Here is a 10526-nt window from a genome sequence, read left to right as displayed (position 1 = left end):
TTGGATTCACTGATCAAATTTTGTATAGGTAACTTTTCATATCAAGTATGATATGGTAACTTAATGATAGGGTGAAAACCTGCTATAACCAATAAAATTGTCCTGAATGCTTACACTGCCAATGTATATAACTTAATAGACGCAAACTGAAATAACTTATATCGAACTAAAACAACATAAATTCACACCTCATTATTAGTGTATAAGAAGAAAAAAGAATCATCTTCCCCACCCTATTGACTGTGGCAAATGACACCATTTTAGAAGGACAAAGAAAGGCCAACACACATGTTGAAGTAGTGAGAAATTCTAATTTCAATGTCTTTCTCCTTTTCAGGGGTCTTATCATGTATCTAGAGAAGATCCATTAACTTGGACAGTATAACTAACATAATGAAAATTCACAGTTGTTAACAGTTGGTGTCTTTTCATAAGATGGTACTTTTCTCCTGACTTAAAAACTACATGGATCATAAACTGACTAATTCTGCCAGCTTTTGGAACTACAAAGAATTATTGAGCATCTCCTAGGACATACTAATATTTAAGATGGCAGCTTGTTAGTTAAATAGAGAGCAAGTTTCTCTCTTTGAATTGAAGCAGATTTATCGGTAGGATCGCCAATTTGTTGGCCATAATCAGGATCATGATGATGAGTCAACGGCACTTCATCTTCAACTCCATCGTTTAAATCGATGAGAATATTGTGCAGCACGCAGCATACGAGAATAATCCTCGGTAACTTTTGCTTATCGGGCCTCCACATTACTCCTTGGATGATCTTCCATTTATCTTTTAACCTTGCCAAAGCCCTCTGTGCCACTTTCCTCGTTGCAAAATGGCGCTTATTGTAATCAGCTTGATGATCAGAAAGTCCGCGTCCTGTATAAGGAGTAAGAAGCCATGGCAAAAGGGGAAAACCCGAGTCACCAACAATGTATTCTCTTAAATCCGTATCATTCGAGAGCTTAAAATTTTGCCCGCCTAGCCTCTTTCCTTCTTCAACGAGCTTGAAAAATCTTGAGCATTTGAGCACCTCGGAGTCACTTAGACTTCCGGGCCACCCGGCTAAAATGTCTAGAAATCTCATATCGGGGTCCACAATCGCTTGCAAAATCATACTGTGATTCTTTTCCAAATCGGACCATACTTTACTCGACGGATCGGATGTAGATAGACAAAACATGATATGCGTGATGTCAACGGCACCACAACAATTGGGAAGGCCTCGGATATTTGCGAATTTGGACTTTATGTCTTTCATGTCTTCTTGACTTGAAGGCCAGTGGATATGGTGAACGCCATTTTTTTCCATGACTTCCACGAATCGCCAAGTTATCTGAGAGACGGTTGACTGGTGTATCCCGAAAGATTCGCCGACAGTTGACAGCGAGTCGCCTGAACTCAGCCTTCTCAAAGCAACAGCAACTCGGTCATCTAGAGACAAAAATTTGCCGCTGAGATCAGTTATGTTTGTAGGTCTGACCATCATCTCTTCCTTCACAAGCGAACAAATGTAGTTAAATGTCTTCCTTGAAAGTTTGAACAGAGATTCAAATGAAACTGAATTTCCTTTCTGCACCGAAGTCCCTGAGAAGCAACAAACAAAAAGGTCAAATTTCAAGGCCGAAAATTTACTCAGACATAAGATTAGGCCCTTTTAAGTGATGAATATATCTCATTAGTGAACACAAGAAAAAAATCCATTTTTTCAACCTAGTACTAAATAGAAATGGAACTTGCAAGAAAGAGGTTTTAGTAACAATGACGACAATTCTCTTCAATCATGTTCAATCTATCTTTTGATATCATTTATTCCCTCAGTCTCAATTTATGTGAACTCTTTTCTTTTTAGTCAGTCCGTAAAAGAATGACACCATACAATTTATAACTTTAAACTTCCCATTTTACCTTAATGAGATGATTAATAACCACACAAATATCTATGACTATTTTGGACCACAAGTTTCCAAAGTCTTCCTTTCATTCTTAAACTCCGTGCCAGTCAAACACCTACACATAAATTGGGACAGAGGGAGTATTAAAAGAACAAAAGCTTAGGAGCTATGGATATACATTACCCTCATTTCACGAGTACTTGAAATATCCCCAAGCACTTTCGTATCCTTGTATCCAGTCTCGCCCTAAACACTTGCATGTTTGCTCAATTACATTCTTCGTCTATCTAAGGCAAGTCCACTTAAGCTAGGCTGCAAAATTCTTAAACAATGCTGCTTAAACTTGAATTACAATTCGTTAGCCTTAATATCCAATGTCTTCTTTGGAAAATTTCATCCCAATAGCTGAACCAACCAATCTTTATAGAGTTCTAGTCAGTGGGAATGTTTATGAAGAAAAAAAATTGGCAGCTGCCTAGAACGATAAAAGAATCGTTTGGTTCAGCTATTGGGGTGAAATTTCCAAAGGAGAATTAAGGCAAAGAAATGGGAGCTGCCTTTTGTAATTCTATGTCCTTCATTATTGTTCCATCCTTTAGTTACCAGCCTTTTGTCTCTTTTCCATTTCTTCTTCCCTAGTGAACTATGTACTCTCTTCTTCACAAATCCTCACCCATCAACAGCTATCATTGCAGAATCAAAGACCATAAGCACTATTAGCGCTTCTTCAAAACACAGTCTAGCAGAAATATCTCAAGCAAGCACATACGAACACAAACTCAGTGTTATCAAAAGCGAAAAGCGCAAAAAAGCTCTAAGGTCAGCTGGGGCTTTAAGCGCAAATAAAGTGTGGGCCTTAATGAAAAAAGGCGCAATGGTGCAAAAATACAAATCTATATATGTTTAGTCCAAGATTAATAACAATAAGCATGAATAACAAATATATGGACAAAGGAATTGTAAAAAAATTGCGATAAAGTGAAATATGAATTATCTAGTGTCACCCCTTTAAGAGAGGCTCATTGGCAAGGAAAAGTAGTCTTAGAGCGTTGATGGTGACACTGAAGCGCACATAAAGCGCGGCGAAGCGCTCAACATGTTTTGAGCCTCGCTTCAGGGCTTAAGCGCGCCTTTGACAACACTAACACAAAGGAATCTGATTGGAAGCTCATCATCGAGCTTGTTCAGCTATTACGAAGAGCTAGAGCATAGCATCCATGAGCATGACCTAGCAATCAATTAAGTGGGTGAAAATAATGGGTGACCTGGTTCAAATTCTGGTGGAAATAGAAATACTAAAATTTCTTTCCATAAGCCTAAACCTTCATGGACAGAGTTACCTAGTACTTGCATTGGTGGGAGATGGAAGATACTCGATGGGATAGTCGAGGGGTGCACAAGTTGACCCCAACACAGCCATTATAAAGAAAAAAGAGAGAAAAAGGTCAAATTTGCCCTGTACTTGAGCAACTTTTCCCTCCGTTAAACATTGGGTCTAATCTTACCTCGCTCTAGGAAAAAAAACTCATTTTTGTTTTTAACTTCTAACAAAGCTCCAACCCGAAGTATAATGGAAGGTTAGTTTTTTCTTTATGACTGAGAAATCCGTCTACACTCTGGAGCCAACCCTTTGGGCTAACTGCAGCCTTGGAAACTCAGAGGAAGACGGGTCCACCCCTCTATTCTACTCCATTTAAATACTGGACTTAGTTCGCTTGACACAAGGTTTGAACTTGTCACCTAAGACACGAATCCCTCAACATTTGCCATTGAGTTAACCCCCGGGGGCTAATGGAGGGTAGTTTTAAACTATAGCAATAGTAGAGGGGCAAATTTGGACCTCTTTCCTTGAAATATTTTGACACATGGAATCTGCCCAGCTCACGCTGGAGCTCCACTAATTGTAATAGTAAATACGAGACGAATTACTGACGTCGAGGGTATAAATGGACTGAAAGTAATGGAGGGTAAATTAAGCATATTTGGATATTATAGGAGCAAATTTAGGCCTTCTCCTCAAAAAAAAAAAAAAAAATAGAGGAGATAGAGCATACAGCTGAAGGGGTTAAAACAAGAGAAAGCACTTCTGAAGTACTGTTGCTCATGAGAAGATAGAAAGACAGAGAGCAGCACAATACTTCAAACATATCACTAAGCATAGCTTCTGCTTCAAAGTTTTGATATAATGAAGCTTACACTTACAGCATTCTGTAGAAGAGTCATTTCCTAATAAAATGAGAACAATATCATTTGATATATCCTACCTTTGCAGAGAACATCTCAGCCCTCTACTCATTTGTAAAGACTAAACCTGCACACTTTGATCTTTACGTAAGCATTGGCACCAGACACCACAAGTTGTACTCTTTATATGTTTATCTTCAATTGTTTTCCTTGCAATAGACTAGAATTATGCATTCATCTGTCAGTGCAGTTTGGTGAAGGGAAAAAGCCAAGATTGATTCAATTTTAAGACAGATGCATGTTCCAAGGTAAAGTGACTAGATAAGTCCTATCCGCCAAGCAGCAAAGGATATTGGTCACTTAGATAGGTTAAGAAGATCTGAAATACGGGATATTTGGTCAGTTGACCTGTAGTTCCCTCGCTTCCTTCAATAGACATGGTTCAGGTGTAACAAGACAAGGGAAGGGACTTCACATATAATGCTTTCCCTCATTTTGATCTTTTTGATATACATTTCCCTTTCATCTTTCAAGAAAACAAGGACTATTTGCATTCTTAGAGCATCTCGTTCTTAGAGCTGCTCATGTGAGTAGTGTGCTGCAAACTAAACAATTCTACATTTTGGTATCAGAATATGATGCAGTCTTTTTTTCAAAAGCCCGAATAACCAAATAACAACAGAGAATAAGCTGAGACGTAGAAATTGTATTAGCTCCAACAAACTTTAGGAAAGCTAAACAATTGGAAGGGAATGCAAAGTTATTAAGTGTTTAGTTAATTGTACTAATGGGAAAAGGCCAAAAGTAAACTCAAAAGCAACCATCTATTACCCTATCATGTAAATCCTTACAGCTGATTAATAAATGTCATTACAAAAAATCAAATTCAAGTAATCAAGTAAACCTGACTTCGATCCTATTTACGAATGATAACTCTAGCTCCTTTGCTCTTTTTTTTTTCACTGCTTCAAATTCCTCTCTTTTCTGGCCTCATTAGTAGAGTATTCAAAGTGTCACAGATAAATCCAGGGTTCAGAAACCAAAATTTTCAACGCCTCATCTTTTAAACATTCAAAAAAATCTCGCACATCTATTCGTACAAGGGGGAAAAAAAAAGGAAAAAAAGCTCATGCATTTAAGAAATTCTAAGAGAATGCAGAAAATACAAGTCTCTGAAACAAGTATAGCCAACATCCAACACTCTATAGCACACCTAAATGAATATATATAGATATCCTCTTTGAGAGCTTTGAGCTTTTAGATGAAGGATCACACAACGGAGACATCTTGGATTCAAGTTCAGATGCGTACGTAGCATATAATCAGTTGATTCAACTTCACAATGTTTGTGAACCCGTAACTTCAACATATATTTCATTTTGAACCCATAATTTGAAAGAAAGAAAAAATATCATAGGTTCCACTGCCACCACTCATCTAACACATATTTTCACGTGTTTAACCCAAGAAAATAATCAGACCCGCACGTAGGACGTGTTGTGGACCTGAAAAATTAAGAGTAGTTATCCTTTCCCTGACATAAGACGGTCACACACTCCTCATTTCTTCGTTCTTCTTTCTCAGATAAATGAGAGATTCAAAACTAGCCATTTTCATAGTCCAAGGAAATAAAAACCACCACGAATATCGAAAGAGACCAGAAATCAATTTAACATAACTCGAAGTTACACTCAATGGTATAGCCTAGTAGTCAATAAAGTGGTTGGAGGAAAATGAGGTCCGAGGTTGAAATGCATGAGAGGCAAAATGCTAAGTCATTTCTTTCATCTGTCCAAATCTTAATAGGTAAAGTTACTCGATAACTGTGTGTTAGGATGTGGCAGGTACCCTGTGGAATTAGTCTAGGCCGGACCAGACACCACGTTTATCAAAAAATAAAAACTCAAAGTTGACCAGGTCCAAAACAAACTGAACCACCACACCAAACATAACAAAAAATGCAGCACCACACATAAACATGAAGAAAACAACACAAATCAAGAAAAGTATAAACATGCACAAGATTCTTGTTTATCTAAAGTTTGTTACCAGAAATTCTTTTGGAGAACTCAACCCACCAATCTGAAGGCCAAAGTGGAGATAAAGGAGAATGTAAAGGGGTATATTCGTCAACATCTTTTTCTACCTTCTTCTTTCTCTTTAATCCCCTTATAGGTCCCATTGAAAAACTCAAACACCCACTTGATTAAAAGTTAAAGATTTCTCTTTATAGACCCAAAAGAAGAGAACTTGAACAAATGGGTATTGGTTAAATGAAGAAATATTAACAGAAAATGGCTATTTTTGGAAAAGTCATATGAAAGAAAAAAAGATGACGCTGATACAGAGCAGAGTGTTGGAGAAGAGAAAGAGGAAGGCTTAAAAGGGGTAATTGTTAAATTTTGTTTCTGGTTTTAAAGAAGCATGCAGTAATATATACCTCTCTTTCAATAACAAGGATATTATATGGAAAAACAAAAACAAAAATATATAGTAGTAGTACTTTTTTTTTTTTTTTTGGAAAATGGTAATTGTATAGTAGTAGTACTTTTTTCTTACTTGGTATCCGATATTTATATTAATGTTCCGAGTAATCTAGATTTATATAAGACCAATTAAAGGGAAAGTCACTATTTATAACCACTTGTTAAATGTGACATGTCAGGTATAACTTCTATATATATATATATATATATATATATATATATATATATATATATTGACAAACACGGTAAATTGTGCAGAAATGAGATTACTTTGGAGTCTATTATAAAGATATATTTGTAATTGCAAAAACTATTACGTAATTTGCAACAATTAGTTCAATTATATTGATAGATTAAAAGTATGTGCATGATAAGTGTTGATTGTAATACGATAAAATATACTAGTAGGTAACTTGTACCGATTAAACTATATGGATAGTGTAAGAGCAAAAAAATTCACTCTATATAAGAATTTAAATTAATAGTGAAACTTTTTATATATCGTTAGTGTATCAAAACTAAACATATTATAGGTTATTTGGTTCGTGGACTTGTTAAACAAGAAAAATAATTTAATACGTATATTGTTTGTTTATATAGTGAATAACAAGTGGGGGTGGTTGTATAGTAAATAATAATGTGAAAAATGTCATATGATAAGTAATCCGTAGAGATTTTTCTGAAAGGATTGATTTTAAAGGGTATTTTGTCTTTACTTAATTTTTATTCATGTATTTTTAATCGATGTATTTTTATTCTATAATTAATTCTGCCTAAGAAATAGTACATAAATATTCATATAACTTATGAGTTATTACCAAAACGGAGTTCAATACCTCCAATCAGATGCTAGCGATCTGACATTGTACTTTAATCTTAGAACGCTTTCACCTAGCTTAACCCCTCATGGTGCAGCATCTCACCAACAGCGTAACTATATCCGGATTCGCGTTGCTATTTAAAAGTCGCTTTCTCCTATCAAAAGTGATTTTTTCATATTCGCATTCGAATCAAATTCTAATGAATAAAGAAGGAGCGGACATCTATTGCTCTTACACATCCTTTAGTGGTATTTGTCATATTGGTTATGCAAAGTTTGAGTACGAGGACAATTCCATTTCCTCCTTTTTTACGTAGGTAACATACGAATTTTTAGGCAAAGTATTTCTCTTATATGACTGAAATTACTTATCAGACATTTTAACTATACAAATATATAAATTTTACTCAACTAAAATTCTTCTATTTGCCCCCACACATCAAAGTGCTCAAATTCTTAAATTAACCCCTCAAAAAATGTGTTTGCTCACTTCATCGCGATCAAAAAAGACACACACAACTCAGACATAAACATGAAGCAAACAGCACAAATCAAGAATAATCTAAAGTTTGTTAGCAAAAATCCTTTTGGAGAAGTCGACCCACCAACCTGAAGGACAAAGTTGAGATAACGAAGAATATAAAGGGGTATATTGGTCAACATCTTTTTCTGCCTTCTTCTTCCTCTTTAATCCCCTTATGGGTCCCATTGAAAAACTCAAATACCTACTTGATTAAAAGTTAAAGATTTCTGTTCCTAGACACAAAAGAAAAGAACTTGAACAAATGGATATGGTTAAATGAAGAAATATTAACAGAAAATGGCTATTTTGGGAAAGTCATATGAAGAAGGTGACGCTAATGCAGAGTTGTAGAGAGCAGAGTGGAGAAGAGAAAGAGGAGGGACTAAAAGGGCCAATTGTTGTAAAAAAAAATCTGGTTTTAAAGAAGCATGCAATATATACCTTTATTTCAATAAAAAGGATATTATATGGATAAACAAAAACAAAAGTATACACTTTTTTTCTTACATGGTATCCGATATTTATATTGAAATTCTGATTAGTTTAGATTAATATAAGACAATTTAAAGGGGAAACTCTCTATCATGATTTTTTCTACATATGGTTCGAATCATTAACCACTTGTTAAATGTGACAGGTATAACTTCCATATATCGACAAACATAGTAAATCATGCAGAAAATGAGATTACATAAAAGTGAATTACGAGGATATATTTATAATTTAAAAATTGTTGTGTAATTTGCTACAATCAGTTTAATTATATTGATAGAATAAGAATTGTTATGTTTATGATAATGGTGGATTGTAACATGAAAAAATATACTTCTAGATAACCTATTGTACCAATTAAACAAGGTGTATAGTGTTGAAGCTTTTTACAATCGTAAGAATTTAAATTAGTAGCGAAATTTATTACATATCGTTAGTGCATAAAAATTAAAACTAATAGAAGTTTCTTTGGAGGAAATAAAATCTCTTGGCCTCTTACAATTTAAATAAAAGAAAACGTCTTTTTCAGATCTCTTATGTATTTTTTTTTTTAGATCTATTATGTGTAAAAAATGAAAATATCTTGTAAAAAGGCCATAAAATTAATTTTTTTTTTTTTTTTTTTTTTTTAAAAGGTCAAAACTCCATTTCTCCCGTTTATTTGGTTGGCGGATTTGTTATGCAATAGAACAATGTAGATACTATATAGTACTAACTTATGGGAATATTAGCAAAACGAGTTCAATACTGCCCAATCAGATACCACATGTTCTAACATCAAAGTTGACCCAAGTCCAAAACATAACAAAAGTGCAGAATTCAACATAAAAAATGAAGAAAACAACACAAATCAAGAAAGTAACATGCACAAGAATAATCTAAAGTTTATTACCAGATATCCTTTTGGAGAAGTCGACCCACCAATCTGAAGGACAAAGTGGAGATAACAAAGAATATAAAGGGGTATATTGGTCAACATCATTTTCTGCCTTCTTCTTTCTCTTTAATCCCCTTATAGGTCCCATTGAAAACTCAAACACCCACTTGATTAAAAGTTAAAGATTTCTCTTTATAGACTTAAAAGAAGAGAACTTGAACAAATGGGTATGGTTAAATGAGGGAATATTAACAGAAAATGGCTATTTTGGCAAGTTATATATATGAAGAAAAAGATTAAGAAGAAGAAGAAGGTGACGCTGATGTTAGAGTCGTAGAGAGCACAGTGTTGGAGAAGAGAAAGAGGGGACTAAAGTGGCCAATTATAAAAATTTGTTTCTGGTTTTCTAAAGAAGCATGCAGTAATCTATTACCTATGTTTTAATTATAAAAAGAACCTATATACGAAAAAATAAAAAGATGTACTAATGGAACAGTTTAATTTTATATAAACTTATTTTTGTTTCTTACGGGAGAAATGATTATTTGGCCCTTTACAATTTTTTTTTTAGTTTTATGATCCTTATACAAAAGATCTTTATTTTTTACACATAAGAGATCTAAAAAAAACACATAAGAGATCTGAAAAAGTCAATATTTTCTATTCAAATTGTAAGAGGCCAAGAGATCTTATTTCCTCATTTCTTACTTGGCGTTCTAATATTTATATGTCACCGTATTACTTATTCGTGTCACCGGGAAACGCACTTTATTCTGCTTTACCTCAATTTACGCGATACTTTCTTTTTTTAGTATGTCCCAAAAAAGAATGATACATTTTCGTTAACAATTTAACTTTTACACTTTACCTTTCATTCATAACAAAATGATCTATAACCACACAAATATTTTTGGCTTATTTGAGTACTCACAAGATTCACAAGTCTTCCTTTAAACTGCTCCACCCATATTCAAACTATCACATAAATTGGGAATAGAGGGGGTATTTTTTACTTATAATTCGAGCCATTAACCTCTTGTTAAATGTGACAAATGTAACTTCTATATATTGATAAACATTGTAAATCGTGTATAGATGAGATTTCATAAAAGTCAATTATAATGATATATATGAATGTTGCATCTAGTTTAACGTTCATTGCTATTTTATATAATTTGTTCATTTTATATAGAATTTTCTCAATTTATTGGCACGTGCAATGCATGTAAGCCAAAATTAGTTTAAA

The 10526-nt window shown here is 34.2% G+C and overlaps 1 protein-coding gene across 6 annotated transcripts; it reads right to left on the bottom strand.

Annotated features, from left to right (window-relative positions):
- On the bottom strand, positions 1 to 9661 carry LOC132068172 (protein ALP1-like). 6 transcript variants are annotated; one of them, XM_059461674.1, is made up of 3 exons: positions 7998 to 8193; positions 6132 to 6164; positions 1 to 1590 (listed from the first exon to the last, which is right to left on the bottom strand). In XM_059461674.1, the coding sequence occupies exons 1-3, from the start codon at positions 8095 to 8097 to the stop codon at positions 545 to 547; spliced, it is 1179 nt and encodes a 392-aa protein (XP_059317657.1). In that variant the 5' UTR covers positions 8098 to 8193; the 3' UTR covers positions 1 to 544. The 6 variants fall into 6 exon arrangements, 3 of the variants coding, with proteins under 3 accessions (XP_059317657.1, XP_059317656.1, XP_059317655.1); XM_059461672.1 differs by lacking the exon at positions 7998 to 8193 and adding an exon at positions 2502 to 2581 and having other exon boundaries at positions 4 to 1590; positions 6132 to 6236; XM_059461673.1 differs by lacking the exons at positions 6132 to 6164; positions 7998 to 8193 and adding an exon at positions 9296 to 9661 and having other exon boundaries at positions 2 to 1590.
- Positions 9662 to 10526: the final 865 nt, after the last annotated feature.

This window comes from Lycium ferocissimum, chromosome 8 (genome assembly GCF_029784015.1).
Source record: "Lycium ferocissimum isolate CSIRO_LF1 chromosome 8, AGI_CSIRO_Lferr_CH_V1, whole genome shotgun sequence".
NCBI lineage: Eukaryota > Viridiplantae > Streptophyta > Magnoliopsida > Solanales > Solanaceae > Lycium > Lycium ferocissimum.
This window is presented reverse-complemented; position numbering and strand designations above follow the sequence as displayed.